At 51.7% G+C, this 23830-nt stretch overlaps 3 protein-coding genes across 5 annotated transcripts in view; 1 reads left to right on the forward strand and 2 right to left on the reverse strand.

The window, feature by feature from the left end:
- Positions 1-4978, forward strand: part of SETD2 (SET domain containing 2, histone lysine methyltransferase) — a 79544-nt gene extending 74566 nt beyond the window's left edge. Inside the window, exons 19-21 of one of the 2 annotated variants that reach the window (XM_080934037.1) lie at positions 1776-1856; positions 3791-3892; positions 4192-4978. In XM_080934037.1, coding sequence (XP_080790163.1) covers positions 1776-1856; positions 3791-3892; positions 4192-4353 — 345 coding nt within the window. In that variant the 3' untranslated portion in view covers positions 4354-4978. Of the gene's footprint in view, positions 1-1775; positions 1857-3790; positions 3893-4191 lie in introns of those variants that run through there. The other variant, XR_013975457.1, reaches the window with a different exon arrangement.
- A 2641-nt stretch (positions 4979-7619) lies between these two features.
- Positions 7620-10579, reverse strand: LOC308433912 (death domain-containing membrane protein NRADD; the record flags this gene model as incomplete). Its single annotated transcript, XM_080934048.1, has 5 exons — positions 10512-10579; positions 9274-9417; positions 8260-8449; positions 8028-8170; positions 7620-7942 (listed from the first exon to the last, which is right to left on the reverse strand). Exons 2-5 carry the CDS (start codon positions 9308-9310, stop codon positions 7620-7622), a joined length of 693 nt encoding a protein of 230 aa, XP_080790174.1. The 5' UTR covers positions 9311-9417; positions 10512-10579.
- A 421-nt stretch (positions 10580-11000) lies between these two features.
- Positions 11001-23830, reverse strand: part of NBEAL2 (neurobeachin like 2) — a 29153-nt gene continuing 16323 nt past the window's right edge. For both annotated transcript variants that reach the window (XM_080934767.1, XM_080934766.1), the window contains 39 exons: positions 23401-23722; positions 23114-23196; positions 22932-23024; positions 22595-22769; positions 22337-22470; positions 21902-22061; positions 21655-21757; positions 21353-21506; positions 21113-21271; positions 20780-20939; positions 20421-20527; positions 19741-20256; positions 19421-19599; positions 19166-19325; positions 18707-18844; positions 18286-18630; positions 18053-18202; positions 17791-17948; positions 17087-17211; positions 16870-17005; positions 16286-16446; positions 15868-16184; positions 15682-15777; positions 15221-15345; positions 14994-15134; positions 14784-14914; positions 14574-14683; positions 14369-14486; positions 14183-14280; positions 13997-14113; positions 13446-13535; positions 13251-13360; positions 12909-13081; positions 12705-12799; positions 12382-12498; positions 12127-12285; positions 11900-12048; positions 11488-11623; positions 11001-11409 (listed from right to left, as the gene is read on the reverse strand). In XM_080934767.1, the coding sequence (XP_080790893.1) occupies positions 11308-11409; positions 11488-11623; positions 11900-12048; positions 12127-12285; positions 12382-12498; positions 12705-12799; positions 12909-13081; positions 13251-13360; positions 13446-13535; positions 13997-14113; positions 14183-14280; positions 14369-14486; positions 14574-14683; positions 14784-14914; positions 14994-15134; positions 15221-15345; positions 15682-15777; positions 15868-16184; positions 16286-16446; positions 16870-17005; positions 17087-17211; positions 17791-17948; positions 18053-18202; positions 18286-18630; positions 18707-18844; positions 19166-19325; positions 19421-19599; positions 19741-20256; positions 20421-20527; positions 20780-20939; positions 21113-21271; positions 21353-21506; positions 21655-21757; positions 21902-22061; positions 22337-22470; positions 22595-22769; positions 22932-23024; positions 23114-23196; positions 23401-23722 (6102 nt within the window). In that variant the 3' untranslated portion in view covers positions 11001-11307. The remainder of the gene's footprint in view (positions 11410-11487; positions 11624-11899; positions 12049-12126; positions 12286-12381; positions 12499-12704; positions 12800-12908; positions 13082-13250; positions 13361-13445; positions 13536-13996; positions 14114-14182; positions 14281-14368; positions 14487-14573; positions 14684-14783; positions 14915-14993; positions 15135-15220; positions 15346-15681; positions 15778-15867; positions 16185-16285; positions 16447-16869; positions 17006-17086; positions 17212-17790; positions 17949-18052; positions 18203-18285; positions 18631-18706; positions 18845-19165; positions 19326-19420; positions 19600-19740; positions 20257-20420; positions 20528-20779; positions 20940-21112; positions 21272-21352; positions 21507-21654; positions 21758-21901; positions 22062-22336; positions 22471-22594; positions 22770-22931; positions 23025-23113; positions 23197-23400; positions 23723-23830) is intronic.

Raw genomic sequence — 23830 nt, forward strand, 5'->3', positions numbered from 1 at the left:
AATTTGTCTTAAAAGTTGTTCTCACTCTGTCATCCTGACTGTACTAAAGCTTACAGCGTAGCCTAGGCTGGCTTTAAGGTTACTTGGAACTATCTTCTTGCCTCAGCTTGTCAGGTACTGGTAGTACAGGTATAAGCCACCATGTTTATACTTGGACACGCCATGGTCAGATCATTCTGGATCTCTGGCTCCCTGTTATTTTACTGTATGATACATACATACTAGAGGGGCAATTGTAATCAGTCTCAAGGCAAGCTCTGTGACTCACTTGTAAGCCCAGTGTTCAGTAACCTGAGGAAGAAGGAACTGCAAGCTTTTGGTCCTGTCCAAAAGAAAAAAAAAAGATTCCAAGTCAAAACATTTGAAAATAGTTGTTTCATTTTTTTTCCCTAGCAAAAGTAGGGAGGGTTGTCTATTTAATTAATCCTTCAGCCCCACCTCCCATACAGCCATAGGAGAGTAGGCTTCATGGTTAAGAGCACATAACTTTCCTGCAGTGAACCTGAGTTTAGTTTCCAGAAGCATGTTGAGTGGTTCATATCCAAGTCCAGCTCCAAGGGAATCTGATGCCTCTGGCCCCTGTAGGCACCCACACTCAAGTGCACATATCTACATACAAACAAATTTGCATAATTAAAGATAATAAAAATAGAGGCTAGAGCGGGCAGTGATGACACAGACCTTTAATCCGAACACTCAGGAGGCAGAGGCAGGTGAATCTCTGTGATTCTAGGCTAGCCTGCCTGGTGTACACACCGAGTTCCAGGACAGCCAAGGGTACATGTCTCAAAAAAAGACCAAAACAACAATAACAACAAAATAGGGTTTAGACTGGTGGCTGGGTGGTTGAGAATCTGTTGGCTCTAAGCTGAGCAGTTGTCTATAACCCTAGGTATAACTTTAGTTCCCAGAAAGACCAGGCATGTTTGTGCTGCCCATATACATAAACTCGGATATATAGAAATAAATCTTTATTAGAAACTGTATAGCGCCAGCTGGTATTCCTAGAGCATGAAAATTTGTATTCCAAGAGGGATGTTCATAATTAATTTTTTCCATGGAAAGGGCACTCTAGTTGTATGCATATGGCTTGTATGCTGAAGCTGGTAGCTCCTGACCTCTTGGTCTTGCATGGGTAGAGGAATTCGGTACCCTCTCCCCTGGCATTGCTAGAAAGGTGTATTTCTTCTGGATTTATCATCATCTTGCTACTTTGGGGAAAGGGGTATTAGTGGTTTAGTATGTACTTATTGGTTCACTGACATGCATGGCACCCTTGCCATGTCTACAAATAACTTAAAATTTTTTGTTTATTTGGAGCTTTTTTGAGACAGGGTCTCTTGTTCCTTGTGTTGAGATTCTCGTATGTAGCCTAGGCATCTCTACTTTGGAAGGAAAGGTCTAAGTACCAAGGATCTTCAGAACAGGAGCACTTAACTTTGTCCTAGAATGTTAACTTGTCAGAGCCTAGAAAGGTTAAATTACTTTGCATATAGACACTGCACATCATACAGAGTGTGAGCACCTATGAAAACTCAAAATGTATAGCTACGTGAAGGATAAAAGATGGAGCTTTGACTTAAGGTGGAGGATTGGAATTTGGCTTGTAAGGAGGCCAGAGTCAGGTGGTTGATTTTGAAACTGAGCCAAAGAGCCTTCAGACCTTGTCCTTTAGTCAGGTTAGCCCTACCTGGGGAAAGACATGTGAATTCTGAAATAGTGGCACATCACCAAACTGACACCTCATTTCAGTACTATTGTGTTTCTTTTTCTAGACATCAAAAAAGCCCAAAACAGCAGAAGCAGACACCTCCAGTGAACTAGCAAAGAAAAGCAAAGAAGTATTCAGAAAAGAGGTAAGGCTCGGAAGATGTGGACAGCAGTCCTGGCTTGGTGTGAACTCTTTGTGTCTTGCTTAAGTATGTGCATCTGTCTTGTCTGGAGATGGTTGTATCTCTTGGCCCAAAGTGCTGCTTTACCTATCAAGAATTCCATAACTGTCTGCTGCTGGCCTGAGAGGAGTCCATCTACCAACATATTTGCTGTTTCACTTTGGGCCTTCTATAGCATAACAAATAACAGAAATCTGTATACAGCCTTATTGCAGTATTAGGTGCTTCCTTACTTGTGTGATTTGACTATGTAGTTGTTTATGATGACACATTAATGCCCCTTTACAACTAGTAAGTATTTTGGGATGTGTTACAACAGCCCTTTGAGATAAACAAGATAGATTGTTATTCTTAGAGAAACTTTTAAGATCAGAACTCTTAAGTTGAATCTCAGGTCCTCTGATCAAACTATAGTTGCCTTTCTGTGCTGTCTTCTGGTAGCTGCTTGCTCTACCCTCTCAGTGTCTGTCTCCACCCATCAGGACACTAAAAGTCTCTTTAAACTAAAAGTTGGGAGAAGGGTGCCATGACACATGTGTGGAAGTCATGGGAATCAGACTCAGACCATCAAGCTTGTTGATGTCTTTGTCCACTAAGTCATCTTACCAGCCCCCCTGATTCTAAACTCTAGACTTCATTCAATGAAAGGGTTCATAGTGTGTTCAAGTTAACAGACCTGTAAAGAATTAAGCTGGGTGAAAAGTGGGCCATGAAAGGTTTGGAGACCAATGCTTAGAATGTCATGAAAGGCTCTTGAATCTAGGTTAGGAACTGGTCAGAGGGACCAGGAAGGGGAGATAAATTTAGCTCAAGAAGCAAGAAAAGTGTCACCTCTTTCAGGAAGTCCTACGTCTTGAGCACTGGTCACATGGGCAGTGTTGAATCTAAGGCTTGACAGTATTGTGCCCTTTCATGTAGTGCTTTGTGTCAAGGTTTAGGGAATCACTGACTTGAAGCTGAGAACAATCAGAGCCTTGGCTAAGGAGGGATGGGTGGAAAGGGAGAAAATATGGAAGACAGATAATCACAGAACATCCTTTGAGTAAGAGGTTCATCCAGCCAGCTGTGGCAGTTGAACAAAGGCAGTTCAAAAGGCTGTGTAGACATAACAGGGTCACAGAATTTTAGGGATAGAGAGGCCCTGTCCTGTTCTGGGCATGTTCCTGAAGGCACCTTTTTGAAGTAGCTGTCAGTGGCTTTTGTCTTCCTCTGTGACCTTATACCATAATTGCTTGGTTTTGACCCTAAAGCCTAAAAAAGTTACTGGGAAGGACAAACCTTATAGACATACTCAGAAGAGGGCATTAGAGATAGCAGGTTAAAAATTTCTGCCCTGGATCATCCTTCTGGGTGTTGCCCATGTGTCCATATGCTTTTGATGGTTATGGTCTGTGTAATACTTACAGGCTTGAGTAACCTTTAAGGGCAAAATGCCTACCTGGACATTCTAGGGTTGCAAAGTCTTCTGATAACTCAAAAATAGCTGCTTTGCCCTGCCATGCCTCCAGGGTCTAAAGAACCTAGCCACTAACTTCATAGGAGTACACAATACTAGACAAGCACTTTACCAACTAAGCTATAACCCCGGCCACCAGAACCTCTGTTTATGATAGAGAAGCCCTTGTGCGAATTACCTATTATAGATTTCAGCCTTTAACACGATGACCAGGGCAACATTTAAATTGTACTTCTGTGAAACTGGAGGCTACTGCCAGAACCATGTTGCTGGTACCTGCTGCTGCATCTCTCAGTGAGGTTTGGTTGGTCTGGCTAAGGAGGCTCTTTTCAGAGATTGGCCAGGATCACTCTGTTGCATCTCACTGGCTATGCTTTTTGCTGCCTTTTCTATGATCCCATCCATACAGTTGAGCAGCATGTCTCCTATCTTCTATCTGCAGATGTCTCAGTTCATTGTCCAGTGCCTAAATCCTTACCGGAAACCTGATTGCAAGGTGGGCAGGATCACCACAACTGAAGATTTCAAGCACCTCGCTCGAAAGGTACTTCCCATGCTTCTGGTCTGTGGGTGTTCTTAGCAAGCTATGTACCTTCAAAGATTCTCTCCACATCAGGAAGTATGGTTTATGTGCAAAATGCCAAGGCTTGGGCCCAGGAATGTGAGGCAAGGTTCAGAGGTAGGAAAGGAGATATCTAAGAGACTTTGAAAGCTGGGTATCTCCTATGTCCTGTACCAGCTTGCCCCAACCCACCCTTTGATTCAATTCCAAGCCTATCCTCCCTGTTCAATCATTGTCCCTTCTTCTGATGGTATCTGCCGTCTCTCCTGTGCCCTGAACAGCTGACTCATGGAGTTATGAACAAGGAGCTGAAGTACTGTAAGAACCCTGAGGATCTGGAGTGCAATGAGAATGTGAAACACAAAACCAAGGAGTACATCAAGAAGTACATGCAGAAGTTCGGGGCTGTTTACAAACCTAAAGAGGACACTGAACTAGAGTGACATTGGGCCAGAGTGGAGTATGAGCAGCAAGGATGAATCCTGTGGCTTCTGACTTACCCCACAGCCAGGGCTGTGCTACTAATGTGATGTCCCACCATCCTGAGCAGTTCAAACTTGTAGGTGTCAACTGTAAGCTGCAAAAGTGAGCTATCTACAAATGACCCCTAGTTGTGAGCTGTTGGTGTAACAGTTACAGGCCATCAGAGGCAGTAGCCTAGGGAAGACCTTGGCCACACTTGACCCCATTCTCAAATCTGGGTCTCCCCCTTGGCGGTGCTGTCAGCGCACAGACCCATGCGCGCCCTCCCCTAAGATTTTCCCTGAGGATATGTATTATATTTTAATGTATATGTGAATATATTGAAAATAATTTGTTTGTTTTTCCTGGTTTTTGTTCAGTTTTTGTTTGCTGTTAGCATCTATGTGCTGGAATCATGGAAAGACTTTGTAAGGATAGTATAAATTCTCCTGCAAGGTTTAATTTGTTATCATGTAAATATTCCAAAGCAGGCTGCCTTGTGGTTTTGGCCAGCCTTGTGCTATGTTGATAAGATTGATTTACTGCTTAAGATCACTTTACTTTATCCAATTTTTACTGAACTTTTTATGTAAAGAATAAAATCAATTAAAGAACTTGGAATATGTGTTCCCTCAAACTTAATTGTTTGTTTGTGTTGATGCCACTAGAGGAAGGATATAGTGGGCCTGGTGTGAGGAGGTGAAGATTGACTTTTACTAAAGCTTTGTTCCTGCAGGTCCTTCCGTGTGTCAAGCAGACATTTGCATGTGGCTTATAACTTCAGACTTTAGATCTTGTGGCTTAGCTCAGTTGAGGCAATGAATGGTCATTCCAGACTAGAGGATATATGTCTGTCTGGAGACCTTATTGTCACTGGGTTGTTCTAATTGTTAGTGGGTCAATCCAGAGAAAATCCAGATGTCTTCTCTCTTGGCTAGAGAGTGTTATTGCCTTCAAACTTCACTTCTCCTATCCCACAGAGTGTTCATTCAATGTTTGGGTCCTAGCTTCTCACTTTGTTACTAGACACTAGGCCCCGGACAAGAAGGAAAGCAACAAAAACCGCTGTGGAAGGGGTGTGGGCACCGGCATATGGTGAGAATGAGTGTGTGTTCTAGATGTAGGCTCAGCAGTGGCCTCTTTGAGGAGTTTCGACAAAGAGGAAGTTCATACTAGACTGGGGCCATCTGTTCCTCAGGAATGTGATTCCACTCTGCAAAACAAAGGCTAGGTTGAGGCCTGACAGAAATTAGAACACCACCTGCCTGTACTAAGTATTCCAAAGATTAGGGTTTATCTTTACAACTTACAGAAACCGGCACTGTGGATGAGACTTGAGACCATGCACGCTTCAGCACCTCATTTACAATCCTATATTAGAGGGCAGAAATTCTTACTTTATGGTCATACATGCTGTGTAATGAGTCTTCCCTCACTACCTCTAGGGGTTTGGCTACAAGTGTGTGGATAATGAAGTACCTTAGGTGAAATGGGATGATTCTTACCTGTCACCCACATGCAAATGTGTACCTTGGGTATCTCTGGATTCCCTCCAGACCAATACCATGCCAGTGTTACACAGAGCTACTTGATCGATTGCCAGTATGTGAGTGTGAACCTAGACACTGCTGACGAATAATCTAGTCTTTCCACTTTATGACTTTAAAGCACATTGTTGTAGTCAGTGGACCATAATATATTCAACCCACAACCATTTCCAGTTGTGTCTGTTACTGCTAGTGTTTATGTTTTTTTGAGGCCTCCTCCTGTCAGAGTGGTGACTGGGTGTCAGTTTTAGGGAAAAGGTTTGAGATGTTTGACTTTTTGTTTTGTTGTTCCCAGCCATCAATGTTTTCATCTTCCCCCAGACTCCCTTGTGCCCAAATGACCTAAATTTGGATAAAGTGTGCCAGTCTCTTGGTGGAAATCTTTATGCTCGTTGCTTACTCAGTCCTTGAAGGCCCAGCAGCTGACTGCTGAGGTTCAGTGTTGATGTTCCCAGCGTGCCAGTCTGAGCCTTCCCTGGTTTTTCTCTTCATCTTTGGGGAGTTAGCCTTAGGGGCTTCTTAGGATGAAGGTAACACCCCTTCCCCACTTCTTTTTTTAAGATGTTCTCACACTGTAGCTCAGGCTGGCATCAAACCCACTCAACCTTCTGAGTTCTGGGACTACAGGTGTGAGCTACTGTGGCTAGCTGCCATTTATTTTAACCTTTAAGCTGTTAAACGGCACTGGTAAGCTCTTTCTGAGTAACAGTGGTAGGAGCAGCTTAGAGTAAGCCTCTGACAAAGCAGTGAGTCCCAGGAGCATCTCAGTGCAGTGAGGGAGTAGATACCTCAGCCTCCACTTGACCATGACCAGACCTCAGGTCTTCCAATGAAGTCTGGATGAGCCTAAAGTCCTTTCATCCATTTCACTGGTCCTCCCTAGAAGGCAGAGTAACCTGTGCCCACTTCAGGATGGGTGTGTGCATGCGAGTGCAGGTGGTTTGGCCTGTTTGCCCACTTGTGTTCAGACCATATGGGCAGCTGTAGATCCCTTGGTGGAACTGCTTAGCCTGGGTAGCAGTCTGCTCTTAATTTTTTGTAGCTCTGGAGATTGAGATTGAACCTAGGACCCTGAGTGTGCTAGACAAGTACTCTGCCACTGAGCTATATGCCCAGCCAGAGTCCCAGTGTTGAAGCTGACATCTTCAACAACTAGCTCAACACAATTACCTTGCATCTTGCCTGGCAAAGCTCAAGTTTCACATAGGGTCCCTTGGTGCACCATGGGAACTTTAGGGGTAGATGACTTATTAAATGTGCCTCCACTAAGCAAAGGAGACTGGAGTTCAGGAGGAGACATGACTTCTTAATGTGATCCAAACACTGGAACTCCTGGGTATCCATAGCCCATGTACAGAAGCTCCCTGCCCCTTCCCATATCCCCAGGTCTTCTTTCTCAGCTACTCAACTGTCTTACAGGTCCAAGAAGCCAAGTGGGCTAGCATAAAAGTCCAAAGATACCTTTAATATGTGATTTTAAAAAAATAGAAAAATAGCTGGAGCACATAAAAGAGGCAAAATGAGGACCTGTGGGCAAAGCCCACACTTTCCCCCATCCCCCCATGTCCCTCAGTCCTGTCTTAGGATGAGGAAGGGACATGAAGTGGCTGTATCTTCTGTGTTCTGCCTCGCAGGCTGAAGCCAGAGAAGTACTGGGAAGAATGCCGAGAGCTAGGGCAGGTAGCACTAGGAGGTGTCACTCACACCACAGAACAGCCCTCAGCCTCTGCTGGTGAGCTCAAAACCTGGACCACATCTTCTCGGCCTATGGCAGCCAGAGCATCCTCTAGTGCTCTGAGGGTAGCTCTACTGCCTTCTTGGGCAGCCCAGTCTCTTAGCAGGGTATAGGCTGGGACCTGGTCACAGGCCATTGTTTCCACAGCCTCAGCTTGGTAGCCCAGGTGGCCTGCCAGCCCCTGCCAGCCCTTGGCAGGTTCACCCATCATCAAGAGCCGCTGGACTTCCTCCTGCTGCTGCTGAGGAATATGCAGGTAAAGTCGGCAGCCAAGGTCTGGATGTGGTCCTGGGGTGGGACAGAGAAGTGTTAGTGGGTGGTGGAATAGTGCTAGTTAAATACAAAGGACTGAAAACTAAGGAAATGTGCTCACCCTGGCTGGGAATACAGGGCTCCAGACCACAAGGCGAGTCCACGAAGACACTGCTGTCACCATGCCTCTGGGCTCTGTCAGGGTCCCCCAGCTCTACAGTGCGAGCTTTAGCCAACTGTTGTCTTTGCTTATGTGAACGCCAGCTGTAGGGGGCAGAGGGTACTAAGACAAGGAACTGCCTCAGAGTCCAGGCATGTCGGGGATGCCACAGGACAGTACCCAGACCACCTACCATTTGAAGGCCACATAGGCAAGCAGACCAAGGACTACAGTAGCTAGGAGAGCACAGTAGACAGGGATGATGTTGCTTGAGGCCCCTGGAGGCTCAGGGGGAAATAGGGAGGAGGTATTGGGGGCTAGGGCTCCCCCAGCTCCTACCCACATTCCTTCCCTGTCCCCATCCTGCCCCTTCAGGGCTGTATCTGTGAAGACAGACAGTGGTCAAGATAGGGAGCCACAGCAGCCTCACCTATATATAACCATCTTGGGATTCCAAAAGCAGTACAGTTCACCATGTAGAAAGTTCACCAATCCAGAGTTGGCTGGCTCTGGAGTGGCAAGAATGGCTCAGCAGACAGACATATGCCACCAAGTATGACAACCTGAGTTTGATCGTCCAGGATCCACATGGTAGGAGGGGAAAGTCTCTGAATCCCACATGCTTGCTAAGTGGTTAATGGCACTTAGTTTCCCAACAGGGCCAGAGTTTTATTCCCAGCACCATATTGGATGGATCACAACCAGCTGGAACTCAGTCTCCAGGGGGTTTGATGTCCTCTTATGGTCTCTGTGGGCACTCACACACACACACATGCACCTATGTACACATAAATGGCCATCGTGAACACAGTTATTCCCGGATGTGCTTTGCCATCTTCAGAAGCAACCAAATGTCTTGCTAGCGTATCTTCTTCTAAACACACGGCAGGATGTCCTCTGGAAGCCTTCCTTGATCTCTCTTCTCACCCTGGTTGCACCGCCTCTGTTTACCATGGCACTAGACTGGACGGTTTCCAGAGTGGATTGAGAGCACACTGATGTGTGGTGTTGTCACGGGATCATAAAAATAAAGCTTACCGGAAGTAAATCCCAGTGCTTCTGCCTTAAGTCTAGTGGCCAGTCCTTGTACCCAGTGTGGACAGGGTTCAAGGGTAGGAAACTAATGAGCCCATGCATGAACTTGTACACGACCCACTCCACCTCCCCAAATGCCTGCTACCTAGGATCTGGGTCAAGGAATGCCTACCTGAATAGACCACACCTTTGCTGACATTATGAAGCATGGTGCTACCAGGCACTGCTTGCTGGGCTGTTTCTTGGTGAAGAGGAGTCGTGAACAGAACTCAGCGGATGGAGCCTGGTGCCTCCTTCTCTGAGTGCAGAAGGAACTCTGCAGGAATATGAGGAAATCCTCAGATCTGCTGTCAGGAGTCCTTGGGGGCTAGGGAGACAGCCTCTCCCAACTATTAGCTCACTCCATCCGGATTCACACAGGAGCTGGAAGAGTTTCTCCCTTTGTGTCAAACAGGTGGAGGTAACAGCTGGCCCCTGCTAGCCAAAGCTGGTGGCATGGGGTATAGCTCAGAATAGAAATCACCCTACCTATCTCAGTGACCTTCCCAAATACCTGGGCTGATGTTAAAAGGAGGGTAAAGATACATGTATGTGACCCCATCTCAGGCTGAAGCATCCCTAAGAACTAGTGATCATATATACATCCAAAACCCAACATCCTGAGGGCCCAAGGCAAGATCTCCTATACTGCTTATGTTCCCTCTTTCTTCCAGGGCCAATGGCCAGCCCTTTCCAGGTGAGGGATCAAGTGAAGTGATACTTTAATAGGCTCAGTAAACTCACAGACCATATAGATTTTAGCGAGCCTGAAATGGAAGAACAGGGCCAACTCAGTCCAAGGATCCATCTGGACCCTAGAGAAGTAAATCTACTGAGACCACTTCCTGCAGGCTACAGGTGAGGCTCCATCCAGATCTGAAAGGAGAAAGATCTGGCTTGAATAAGGAAGAGACTAAAAATAAGGCCTTCAAGTCCCCAATGGCTACTGATGCATAGCTAAGGATCTACCACATGGTATGTCTGAGGTAGGGCTATCAGCAGTTCAGTGCTATAGACAGGGAAGCCTCTAATGTGGGCGGCCTTTTTATGGACTGTATATCTTTGTGTCACCACATTGGGAGTTGGGGGCTTCAGGGATCCTAGCTGGTGGGTGGGCCTGTAAACCAGTAGCAGCAGATAGGCCTTGGAATCTGCCCCACCCATCCTGAGCTGTAGGAGTGGAACTTCTTCAGGGCTCCCCACTCATCTCTAAGCCCAAAATGGGAAGAAACAATTCAACATCCCCTGCAGGCCCATACACACCCCAACACAGACGCTGGTACCCACAGGATCCGAGTACAAAAGGTGGAACACACAGAAAGTTCTGGCCCCTTCCACCTAGCCCGGCCAGTCACTCCCACCCCTCCTGACCTTCTGCAGCCACCCCTCCAAGGGTGCCAGGATCCACTCAGCTAGGAAGACGACGGGAGTCCCTGGAGAGGGCAGGTTCCGGTTTGCCCAAGAAAGAGTGAGCCAAGGCAAGGGGCGGGCCAATGGGGGGTGGTGTTGAAGAGGGGAGCAGGACAATGAAGAGGCGGGGCTGAGCTCAAGGGCGCGGTCCCGCCCCCGCCCCACGCCGGAGCACGCAGAAGCACTCTGAGTGCACCGAAGCAGACACCAGCCTGGTTGGCAGAGCATACCAGTGGCATGTAAACGCCACGCGATGGACGGCGAGAGCTGGAGCCAGGAGACGACTGGAAAAGCCAGAGGAGCCTCCGCTGGCTACACGGAGGCCAGCCTGGTCAGGACATGCCAGGCCAGACCGGGTAACAGGGGCTAAGATTGGTGGCCACAGAAGGCCAAGGACGGCGCGCACACGTATATTCAAGAAACCGAGGGGTTACAAAACTAGGCCAAGTTTATTGCTGAGAATGGGCAGCGATAGTCACCTTTGGGGATTAAGGCCACAGGTGGTCTTTGTGCTTCACTGGGACGAGGGGTTTGAAAGTAGGGATCCCCTCCCACCCCAGATTGTGCAAAATATGCAGCTGCGGCCTCAGAGGCCGACGCTAGGTCTCCCCTCAGCCGGCGAGGGGCGGGACTTCCTGGCGATGCCATCTACCAATCCCTGAGCTGGAGGTGGGCCCCGCCCACCCCCTGGTGCAGTAGTCTCCTGGGCAGCCTCATCAGGCAGAGTTTCAGATGTCTGAGCACCTAGGCGCCCCGTTCAGCGAGCCTCGCCAGGATTGTACTCAGTTTCCCCAGAGGACACCTGGGAGATGCGCCGCGAGGAGCGCCACAGCTTCCGCGCGAACTGGCTGCTGCGTACCTGGCGGGAGTAGGGATGGGATGTGATGCCGTGAGCCCTGGCAACTCACCCAGCCGGCCAGCCTGTCCTCATCCTCACCTCAGAAGGCTGCCCAGCGCCCACAACGATCAATTTGCCATCTTCTAGGCCCACCAGCACATGACTGCGTTCCTTGGTCACAGACACACTGTGCACTGGCACTTTCATGGGCAGGGGAGGCACAGCAGGCCGCAATCTGGAGCAGGGGAATAGGTGTATACACCAAGTCACAACCGCAAGAAAGCCAGCTAACAGATGCTTGTTCATGTATCTACTTTGTTTTCATTTTAAGTCTGGCTAAACTGAATTCCTGTTTATAGGACTCCCACAACTATGTAGCTAAGGGAGGTCCAGGGCAAGAATCCCCCCATGGAGGACATCTAGAAAACATCCTAGTGGGTAGTATGCACTTCTATTACCCTGTGCCAACAACTACCTCCTAGAATGGCCAGGGACTAAGAGGGGGTCTCACTTGTTCAAGTGGAGGATATGTAGAGAACACTGAGCGGTGCCCAGCAGAACAAAGTCTTCTGCCACAGTCAGGGCTGTAGGCTGCTCGCTCAGGGTCAGCGAAGCCCGCAACCTCCCATTCACTGAATACAGGTGCAAGGAGTAGATGACCTGGAAGAATTGGGGACATCAGCAACCACCTCACCGTTCCAGCTACCCCAATGTCTGTCAGGTACCCTGTCCCCATACCTGAGCCCCAGGACGTTCACAAGCAGAGCTCTGTACAACAATCTGGCCTTCAGACCCCAGTGCTAAGTGTGATACAGGTCCAGGCATGGTGGCACCTGGAGGCCTTAATGCTGCCACAAACTGGCCTCGGCGTACGGTATGTATGATGACAGTTCCGTCCTATAGAAAGGCAGGTTAGGGTGCTGAGCAGAGAACTGGGGGCTCTGGAGACAGTGCCTGGTAGACTCCACCTCCCCAGGGCATGTGTACACACACCTCAGATCCAGACACTGCCATGTCAAGTTCAGTGTTGATGGCCACACAGCTCACTGCAGCCTCATGTCCGTATAAGACCTGTACAGGCTTTGGTGCCAGCCCTGCCGACAGACCACTCTGTGGGAAGCCACGTCTAGCTTCAGACTTGGGCAAGTGAAGATTTTATGCAAGCCAGAGGGGTTGGAAGGTAGTGGACCCCAAGACTTGCTCACGGTATAAAGGGGAAAGGGAGTGACAGGGGGCAGTTCTGAAGGCTCCCCGAGGGGCAGATGGACTTCGGGTCTGGGAGACAGGGACCTCACATGTCTGCCCACCATACACACCTGGTGCAGAAGACGCCACACCATGCATGTGGTATCCCGGGAGCCGGAGATGAGGTAGATGCCACAGGTGTCCAGTGCGAGGCAGGTCACTACATCTGCATTGGAAGGGGAGGACACACGGTTGTCGCACCCTCCCAGACCCAACTCGGAACCCCATTCCACATCTGCCCATCTCATTCTCCCGGGCCCCAGAGCTGCTTTTACCAAGGTGTCGGCTTAGCTGATTCAGCAGCCTGCCGTGAGGTAGAGAGGTCACTCGTAGGCTGCCATCCCAGTGGCCACCGCTGAAGAGCAGCTTCCCGTCGGGAGCCACTGCTAATGCTTGTCCACTCACACCACTGCCTGGTACCCATGGCCCACTCAGTAGTTTTTGTACCCTAAACCAAGGAGAAGACAGTAGATGAGGCTGGGCCACAGGGACGAGAGAGATCTAGGCTAGTGGGGATCTTAGCCACACCCTTCCTCTGCAGCTGGCCTGCATTCTGTTTAAATGGGGAGATGGCGCAGGATATTCGTAGCGCACCCCTGCCTGCAGCCCTGCCTTACTTGGGGCTCCCCATGGTGGGATCTTTGCTGAAGCTGAAGTAGTTATTGATGTTGCGGTCATAGGGCAACCAGCTGTGAGTGCCCAGCAGCCCACTGGCACTTACGGTCACCTGTGGGTGAGAATATGCTATGGTAGTCTGGGGCGGAGGGAGGCAGAAGGGACAAAGCTAAGGGGAACCTGCCCTGTGTACTTACCAACATGTCTGAGGAGCTCTGGCTGATAAAGGAGTGTGACTGCCGGTGGGGTACCAGAGCTAACACCAGAGGTACACCCTCACTGACAACCTGTGGAGAAATGCAAAAGGCTGACTGAGGGACAGCAGATGCCCCAAGCAGACAGTCTTCTCAGTAGGTACCCTTTTTGACCCTTGACCCCAGGGACACAGTGTGTGTCATAGAGAGGCAGACATGGCAGCAGTGGCCATGTACAAGAGCATCCCAGAAAGAGGGAGAAGCTGGGAAGACCCTAGGGTCAAGCTTGGTCTCAGCCTTGGTTCTCTCATCCCATTACTCCTTGGCCTCAGCCCAGAGACAGGAGAAAAGGGGAGCATGTGTGAAGATGCAGGAAGGGAGCCAAGACCAGACTTCCTCCATCCTAACCACACTGGGGAAGTCCTGGCCCTTCTACCCGTATGTCTCCAAGATGTCTTTACATCAGTCAGTACTCCTATCTGCCCGCAGATGGGTAAGAACAGTGTGGCTAAACCCATCTTACACAAGAAGCCACGTTCCTGCCCACTTCTCACCTCAGCAAAAAAAGCCTTGAGCTGGTCCAGATTCTGGAAGATGCTAGGTGAGTTAGCGTCTAGCCGAGCAAGGCGAATGGCTGCTTCCTCGGCTGAGAGCCGGGGTGGATGTGGCTCCTGTGGACAAGAGCTGGTCAGCTCCATGACAGCAGCGTCCTTCACCACTGTATCCCAAGCCGTTCTTACCTTCAGCAGCTGACAAGGAGTCTGCCCGAAGTTGCTGATGATGCCTTCCAGAGCCTTCCGTTCCCGTTCATCTGCCACGTGGTCCAGGTCAACCGCCCCTGAGAGGAAGTCAAACGGTTAAAACTCCTTCATTGTCCTTTCTTTGTCCTGTCACCATCTGTGCCCTAGCCCCATCTCATTGCCTACCTTCATAAGTGCAGTAGTAGAAGACATTGAGGGCCTCCTCAGCCGCTGGACCCCGCTGCTTATAGCCAAAGATAAGGTCGATCCACTCATGCAGGTGGGTGGACACGTACTCTGACTCCTGCACGTAGGAAGTGGCAATTAATTCAGGGACAGAATCCTACCACAACTCTCAACCCTGTCTGTCTGTGTGCGGTCACCTCCTCACCAGAGCCCGGCGGTGCTTCTGGATGAAATCCTCAGGACAGCTGGCCCATGGTGGCAGCACCACATCATCCACCTTCTCGTTGGTCAGCTGGAGGCAGCCCAGGTCAAAGCCTAGCAGAGGAGAAAGTTAGCAGTGGGCCAGCGTATTCTTCACCATCCCTGGACACCCCTGTCTGCACTCATGCCCACGCCCCGGCGCCTCGAATGCTACCGTTCTGGTTCTCCAGGAAGTCAGGAAAGTAGAAAAACTCTGGGATGAGCTCTTTCACATCAGCAGGGCTCTCCAGGCGTGCCTGCCAAGCTGCTGCCACCGAGTGGAATTGCCGGTCAGAGCAGTCGAAGCTGGTGGAGAGACACATGATAGATACCGTGTGCCCTTCTCCCCACCCTCCCACTCACCCTTCATCACCCCTGGGCTCACCGGCCGCTCTGAAGCTGGACATGCAGGGAGGTGAAGGGTTCTACTCGGATGAGGTAGTGCATCACGCCCGCTGCATTGGAATAGTGCGTGCCATAGTGGAACTTGTTGATTGTGCCTGCTGGGTCCTCAAAGCTCTCATATCTGAAGCCACAGGCAACACAAGTCAGCAGGAGACCTTCGCCCATCCATCCCCAGCCCACGGTGCCCTGCCCTGCCCGCATGCTCACTTCTCCCTCACGAGCTGGGCATGCTTGGGATTCACCACACCGATGGGTTTGGACAGGTCCCGGAAGACAGCTGGGTTGCTGAGGTCCAAGACTGGGGACACGTAGTCCTGCAAGACCCAGGGGAACTGGCCGCCCACCCAGGAAAGGAGCTGTGTAAGACCCTGATGGCCTGCTAGCCCACCCTGCCCTGCCCTCAATACTCAGGAAGATGGGCAGAGCCTGCTCACAATACTACTTGGAAGGGCTACAGGAGCACAGGTAGTCTAATAGACACTCCTTCCAGGGAGGCCAGGCCACAGCAGGAAGCGAAGAGAGCAAGGGAGTAAGGAGGCGGCAAAGGACTAGAGACCAGATCTTAGCCACAGGCAACTATTCAGGGAGTAGGCTCAGGCCTGACCCATTAGCTGGCACTGACAGAGTGGGGCTTGGGGTGGGGATAGGTGACAGAGCGGAGCCCTCACCACAGGGTACTGAGACAGGTCATTATAGGTGCGTCCTGCAATTGTGTTGAGTTGCATCAGGTACTCAAAGTTGGATATCTCTCGCTGTACCCATTTCTAGAGGGCAGAATAGCAAAGGGTGAGCACCGAAGATGCCCAAAGCCCCCTATTTACAAAGTCACCACAGACTTAATCTAGGATTCTTACCTGGGTAAGTCCTGAGGCACGAAGCATCTCCTGGGGGGAGTGGCTGCTTAGGTAGCCCTGGGTGGGTGGGCGCAGGCGCAAAAGACACGAGTACACCTGGTTCCGTACCTGGGTGTGGGGAGGGATCGGGTAGAGCTGGGGCCTGGGAGCCTGGCAAGGAGATGAAGCAGAGGACCCGGCCACCTTGTGTGGGAAGTTAAGGAAGTAGTTGGACTGATCAATGAAAAAGAGCTCAAGTGCTGAACGTCGCAGGTTGAACCGCCGCAGGTAGACCTCACGCAGCTGGGCCAAGGGGCGCCGGAAGTCATAGCCAATGCCTACCGAGCAACCAAGAGTAGGTATAAGGAGTCGCTGGCTCCACCCCAGCCTAGACGTTGGTCATTCTGTCACCCCCTTGAACAGCTCCATCAGAACATACCTTCCTCAGTTTCCACACGTTCCGTGCTGCCATCATAGAAATATATGTGCTGCGTGGTGACCTCTAAGAGTCCTGGGACCACAGCCACCACCGTGACGAGCTGGCACTCAGCTGACAGCACAAGCTTCTCATGCTGCTTGTCTAGCTCGGCTGCCTCCATCCTGGGGGCAGCAAATACTTCAGCTAGGGATGCTGGCATTCCTTCTTGACAAGCTCCAGGGGCCAGTGAGTCATGAGGTCACATGTTCACACCCCTGGAGAGGGGTTGCCCAGGGCCTAGTGGTCTGACCCCGTGCCCTAGCTTAACTTAGAAGTCCTTCTGGCTGCTTGTTGGCTCACCCCTCCCTCTGCCCTGCTTCTCCTCACACCCCAGCCGGTCTCGTTTTTTCTGAGTGTTGCTCACTGATGCTTAGCTACTAAAGACCACCCACCCACCCTTTTAAATAACTCCCAAATCTGGGGTTGGAGAGTCCCTTCAGGGCACTCAAACTGGCCAGTGAAAGACACAGACTCAGATTCAGCCACACAGATTCAGCCACACAGAAGGCATACACCCCCTTGGCAGCCCTAGCCCACCCACTCACAGGATCTCTAGCACAGCCAGGTCCTCCTTCCCTAACTGGTCTTCAAGCAGCTCCTCTGGAGGGGCACTGATTTTGGCCTCTTTGGTCACTGCCAGAGGCAGGGAGGCCTCCTCAGTGGGTGTCATGGGAGCTTCACCTGTAAGAGGCCAATGGGACTTAATTAGAGCAAAGCATGATGGGAAATATCAGTTGAGTGAACCAAGAACAACACACTTACCAAGATTGTCTCGAAGGGCACTAGCTTCCAGGTGAGGATCAAAGTGATGATTGGGTACCAGTTTTAGTCGCATACGTGAGTATGTCTCTGCACTGGACAGCTTCCAGTGGGGGGTTGGAGGGACCCTGCAGATATCACCAAGAATTGTCATAGGCCAGCAAAATGTTGCAGAACCCCCACTTTAAGACTGCTATTTTGGGAGCTGGAGAGATGGCTCAGTGGTTAAGAGCACTAACTGCTCTTCCAGAGGTCCTGAGTTTAAAACCCAGCAACCACATGGTGGCCACAACCATCTGTAATGAGATGTAATGTAATGATGCCCTCTTCTGGTGTGTCTAAAACCAGCTATAGTAAACTTATATAGAATAAATAAATCTTTTTTAAAAAAAGACTACTGTTTTTTTTTGTTTTTTTTTTTTTTTTTTTTTTGTTGTTTGTTTGTTTAGTTTCTGGTATTTTGAGACAGGGTTTCTGTGTGGCCTTGGATGCCCTAGAACTTGCCCTGTAGACTAGGCTGGGCTAGAACTCAAAGAGATCAGCCTGCTTCTGTCTCTTAAGTGCTGGGAATGAAAGGGGTGGACCACCACAGCCCAGCTAGGACTCTTGTTTTATTCATGTTGCATTATTTTCAAGACCTTGAGCAGAGAGCCAAAGGCAATCTAGCACACAGGGTTGGGGTTCCTTTTCTACCAAGCTCAGCCCACCTTAGAGCCCAGGCCCCACAGGGGCTAGAAAGCTGGCGCCACAGTGCCCCCCAGTGGAGCAGGGCCGTCGAATGCTGTGCTGCCTGCTGCTTCAGTATGGATGCATAACGCAGTCCCTCCAGGCGGGCCCTGCGCTGGGCAGGGTCTAGGACCAGCTCCTGTGGCGGGAGGAACAGGTCAATCCCACTGGCTGCTGTTTCTCCAACCCGTTCTCCACCCTGCCCTATTAGCTGTCTCCAGTCACGTAGGTGAGGTAGTACACCTGGAAGGCCCGCCGACTCTGGACACGGTCCCGCTGATGCCGCTGCCCACTGCTCATGAGTGTGTCATAGCAGGCATTCCAGAAGCCTGACATGAGGTCATGGCTCTTAGCGTATGTGTCCATTTCAAACTTGGACATGGTTGGCTGGACCTGGAGGATTGGCAGGGAGAGTCAGTGCTCGAGGTGTGCCCTGGCCCTGTTAATCTTCCTCCATCCCCACCTCCTCCAGGCACCTGCTTGTCGATGAAGTGGCGCCATTCGGGTGTGGCACAAAAAGCCTGGAAGTCCTCGAAGAAGGTGGGGCTCCCATTGGTGGGTGGTAAGGAGGGCAGCCCCCACTGCAGTCCCAGGGGCTCATAAGCACGGTCCAGCAGCGTGCGGACGAGTGGCACCAACCAGGAACAGCGCTCGGAGGCTGCCAAAGCTGTGGATGCATGCTCGGTCTCCGAGGCAGAGGTGTTCAGCGCCCGGCTGAGTGCTGCCTCCAGCTTAGAGAGCACGTAGCACGCCTCCTCCCGGCGGGTTGGCACTGCGGTCTGCAGCAGCGTATGCAGCTTCACATAGGCCTGGGCATGCAGCTGGAGGTGGAAGGCAATGAGGGTGGTGCCAACTGCTAGACCTCCACCTCCGCTGCCCACCTGCAGGCTTGCTCACCTGTGGGTCTTCCAATAGGATGTAGCCGAGCACGAGACGTAGGCCGATCTGTGCCATCTCCCGGAGATCTGCCGTGCTATTGGCCAGATGTGGCCAGGCGCCCAGGCGATCGAGCAGGTTGCACACACCTTCAAAGAGCTGCCACACAGAATATATTTCCAGCATGGTACCATGCAACCCAGGGATACATGGGAAGAAAACAAGGTAAAGTTTGTGCTGGGGGCTAAGTAAGGTTAGTAAGCCCGATCAAGGTCACTGCCCTTTCTGTAAGGTGCACACACCCAGCCCAACTCCAATGCCATCACCCACCTAACCCTTGGCCTGACTAGACAAGCTTGTAGATACCAATGCTGATGCATCCAAGACTGCCCTGTGTACTCTCCCATCTTCTAGACTAGAGACCCTCAGATTATAAAGACACATAATGCTTGTGGCTCCCACCCCTCTGAATAGTCATACCTTCTCACTCCACAGCTCCTGGTTACCGTGGCCCTCAGCACACAGGAAATCCTGCAGTAAACGGAGCAGCCACAGTGCCTGCTGGGAAAGGTTGGCCAGGCCTCCTGGGGGAGCCTCCTTGATGTCGGTCAGGGCTGACTCTAACATCATCTCTAGGAGGCTGGCCAAGAGAGGGACTCAGTACCTGTACCTTGCAATTTACTGGCTCCTCAGCCCCCCAGAGACCCATCACCTCCTGAAGCATCCCCCCTTTACCTGCGCTTGATGCAGTCTGGTGGTCGGACAAGTGTGGCTGAGGCCCCCAGCTGGGTAAGCACCGAGAAGACCTGGCCACGCTCCCGCCAGGCGGACTCGTCACTGCCCTCCACACCCCGCCACGTCACTGAGAAGAGCACGTTGGTGAGTAAGTTGCACAGTTCCTCCTCAGAAGTTTGCTGTGGGGGACAGGAAGGTGGTGTGGGCTGTGGGCTGGGAAGTGAGGGGATCCCTGCTCAGTACCCCTCGTCTACCCACTAGCAGGAATCATGAGAGGCCATGAGAGGCCACAGTGCAACGTCAGAAGGTGGCCACCTCACCTGGGGGTTGCTCGTGTTGGAGCTATCGTCCCCACTGATGGTGGGTTCTAGCAGGCTGCCATCCTCTAGCACGTTGGAGAGACTGGAGCTGTGGCGGCCGTGGGCAGTAGGAAAGGGCCGTGGCCCATCCAGAGGGGAGGGTGTGCCAGGCTGGCTGGCTGGAGTAATAGTGCCATTGCTGCTGCAACCACCAGTGGTATTGCCTGAGCCAACGCTGGCCCGTTCCAAACCCAGGTCAAAGGGTGTACTGAACGGGGAAAGGGCATGGTAAAAGGCATCTGGGTCAGGGGAAGGGGACTCTGAAGGCAAGAAGACGTCAGATGATTCAGCAGGCAACTCAGTGGGCGGTGGAGATAGGGCCAGCTCTGAGGAGGTCGGCATCTCTGGGAGAAAGCGTGGGGGACCACTGTCTGTAGCAGCCTCGAGGACATACAGCCGGGTCAGCACATCCTGCCAACCAGCTTGTCGAGCCAGCAGCCGAACTACATCTGGCTGTCCGTAGATGAGGTAAAAGAGCTGCCAAACCAGGGTATAGCAAATAACAGGTCATCTGACTGCTTCCCTAGGTCCTCATCCCAAGGTCTTAACAGTGGGAGCCTACAAAGGTACCCCACCCCGAACAGGCAAAAGGAGCTTCAGAGCAGAAGCCATCCTTTCATCTCCCCACACTCTCCTCTTACCTGACGACAGATGTCTAGGCGGACGCTGAGGTCAGCCTGGAGGGACAGCTGCACGACAGCCAACAAGTCTGAGAGATTCAGATAGTCTGGGGACACAACCTGAGGAACTGACACAGTACAGGGGACTATCTCAATCCTGTCCCCATGTGAATACTCCTCTTCCCACCAGCCTTATCCTGACAGACGCTGCTGCCCCCTCTGCTGCATCTGTCTTTTGTGGGGGTTTTTGCTTTCTGTTTTTGTTTTTTTCTGTGTTGGGGATTGAACCCAAGGTCTTATGCATGCTAGACAAGCATTTTACCACTAAGATGCATCCTCTCCTCCATCTGATCTGCTTCTCGGTCCCAACCAGGTCATACCTGTCCCTATGAACAGCTTATAAAGGCCCTGGCAGAGCTGGGGAGAGATGGTCCCTTCTGGCAAGCTGGCAACAAGACCCTGGAGACCACAGTCGCGCAGCCGGAGCCTCTGGCGACTCCGTTCAGGTAAGCGTTCATTCTGCTGCAGTCTTCGCAAGATCTGTGTGGAGGAGACCAAGGGGCTGTCATTGCAGAGGACTCAGCATAGGGGAGGTCACTGCACAGATGTGTGGCTCCAGAAAAGGCACGTGAAAATGGCTTTAACGTTTCCTTAACTTCTAGCCAGCAGCCTCAGTAAACGGGATTAAAAGGTCAGGAGGGGGCTGGGTATACCTTGCAGACCCTGTCAGTCAAAAGGGGCGTTGACTTTGGCCGCACCAGCAGTGTGAGCAGCACCTCAAGGTTCCCTGGCTCCAACAGGAAGATGGCCAAGGGCTCTTGTGTTGGAGAACCCTGAAGCAGGGCCAGCAACAGGTCCAGTGTACCCACCACCTGAAGATATACAGAATGTCATTATAGGATGGGTTCCCCAACTGGCCTGTACACCTCTAACCCAAGCGTCATCCTCCCTACCTGGTCATCGTCACTGGTGGCTGCCAGAAAGCTCAATACAACCTGCATGTCATCCATCGAGAAGTTCCGAATCAGGAACTCACGCACCAGACCAAAAAGGGAAGTCTGTACTGTACGCAGATCATCTGCCACAAGGGGGCGCTCCCGCTGTGGGCTAGCAGGTCCAACAAGCACAGCCAGTGGGTCCCAAGAGGCAAGATTGGGAAAACAGACAGGTAAGCTGGGGCAGCATGCCATCCTGTGCCTGTACCAATCTCTGCTGTGCCGGACCTCCAACATCCGCCTGGTCCCACCAGCCTAACCTGTAGTGTGTGCGCAGAGCATCAAGGATGAACTGAACTCCATACTTCTTCCGAAGTTTTTGTCTGTGCTCACGGACTATGCTAGACATGTACTGGATATGACCTGAGTGGACATCAGCAGAAAGCTTCTTCACACCATCCAGAGCAGAGCTCGGCCCTCTGAATCCTCCCAGGTTATAGAGCAAGGCTGTGGCTTCTCGCCCTGCCTGCCCTGAACCCAGGCCTCTTTCCCAAGCCCCTCACCTACCCAGGCGCACAGCGAAGTCACTGAGGGTCCAGAGATGAAAGTTGAAGAGCAAATGCTGGTAGAGCAGGTAGAGGAGGGGCCCACTGCTATCAGCAGCCACCTGCTCCATCAGCAGCTGGGCAGACATGAGCACATTCATATCCATGGCCCAACTGGGGACCTGAGGGGAAAGGAGCTGGCTGAGATGTCAGGTTCTGTCCCAGCCACCCAGTTTCCAGTTTTCCCAGCAGCAGGCGTGAATAATCATCCTTGATCGCAGCCTTTCAGGGCCACTGCCATCTCGGAAATACCACCTCCAGGCCCAGCTTCTCCTACCACAGCCGCCTGACCTACCTCCCTGCCCATATCCTCACAACCAAACCTGCCCACTCAGGCCCCGCTCAGATACCAGAAGGTCCTGCCCTGTCTCTCCTCCACCTGCTCACCATGCCTCACCTTGCGCAGGAGAGCCCCTATGATGGCAGGCCCCTGGCACTGCACCAGACTTTCCTGATTCACGGCGTGGCCCTGCAGGAAGTTCCGAAGCATCAGGAGAAAGGCAGCTACTGCATTCCTCTCCATCCGTTCCTCTGCCGGCCACCAGGAAGAGGGCAGAGGTTGGTCAAGAGTGTGCCGGAAGCCACTACCTCAAGCACAATCCCCATCACCATACCAAGACTTTCTCCCCAAAACCCAGATGTAAAGGACACTCACCTGAAGACTTGCCCAGGGGGAGAAGCAGGCCCTGAGTGTTATGGCCTGAGGTCAGTTCAGGTCCTACAAGGTCATGTGTTTCACTTGGACCTGCCTCGGCCTCCTGGGGCTGCATAGCCACGCGCTCCAGCAAGGGTAACAGGGCACCCATGCCCCCTACACAGTTCACCACATCCTGGGAGGAGGGGCCAGTGATGAGAGGTCAGTTCCCAACCAGCATCTTGCCTTAAGCCTAGACTCGAAGTAAGGATCTCTTGAACTGGTTTCCCAAACCCTGCCAGCGCCCAACACTGCTTTCTACTCACCCTGTGTACACTATACACACATACGCACGTACCTTCACATCCCATGTCTCCACCCTATGTCCTGTCAGGCGGCCATCCAGACTATGGCCAGGGGACAGGTCCAGACAGATATTGTTCTTACAGGCCTGGAGGAACAGAGAAAGGAGTAACAGGTTGAAAGTGGGAGCCAGAAGGCAGAGCTAGAAGGCACCGACTGTCCCCAATCCCTAAATACCTGTGGTGAATAATGGAGGAGCAACTTGGCGCCAAGCTCGTGCAGTTCACCCTCAGGCTTGAAGGGTGCTGGCTCATTGGGTCCTGGAGAGAAAAGACTGAACCTTTAGACCTTAGGTCCTCTGGCCAGACCCTCTCCATAACTCGCCTCCTCCCCTGCCTGCCCAGAGGACAGGATTCAGGAGCTGCCATCTTCCCTGGGTACCCCTGACCACTTTGCTAATCTGATGCCCTGGAATTGGGACAATGGGGTGGGAGGAGGGATGACAGGCAGCAGGTGCTACACACCCAGGGCGCACAGGATCCGTAGAGCAGATGCTTGCAGGGCCTCATGGAAGATGGCCACAGCCCCCAGCTCGCCCTCCAGAGATGTGGGGCTTCCCCAGCGAGTGTCCTGGGTGCCTGCAAGGGTGGAGCTAACGCTGCCCTCCTGCAGAGGGGTCCCCAGCCCAGGCCCCCAGCCCAGGCCTGTGGAGGCTGGGACTGACTGGGAGCGGGTGAGGGAGGGGTGAGTGTGAGACGAGGCAGTGGAGACTGATGATGTGGGGAGCCCTGTGGTGGTCGTCGTTGTACGGTGCCCAGCAGAACCAATACAGCAGGAGGAGAAAGGCTGCAGGGTCAGGATTGGGAGACCGGTCAGGTCCCGGCAAAGCCTGGGATCCCACCTATATTCAGCTCATGATGACTCCCAAAACTATGTACTTCAGTACAGGCTGAA

Source organism: Micromys minutus (genome assembly GCF_963924665.1).
Source record: "Micromys minutus genome assembly, chromosome: 21".
Taxonomy (NCBI): domain Eukaryota; kingdom Metazoa; phylum Chordata; class Mammalia; order Rodentia; family Muridae; genus Micromys; species Micromys minutus.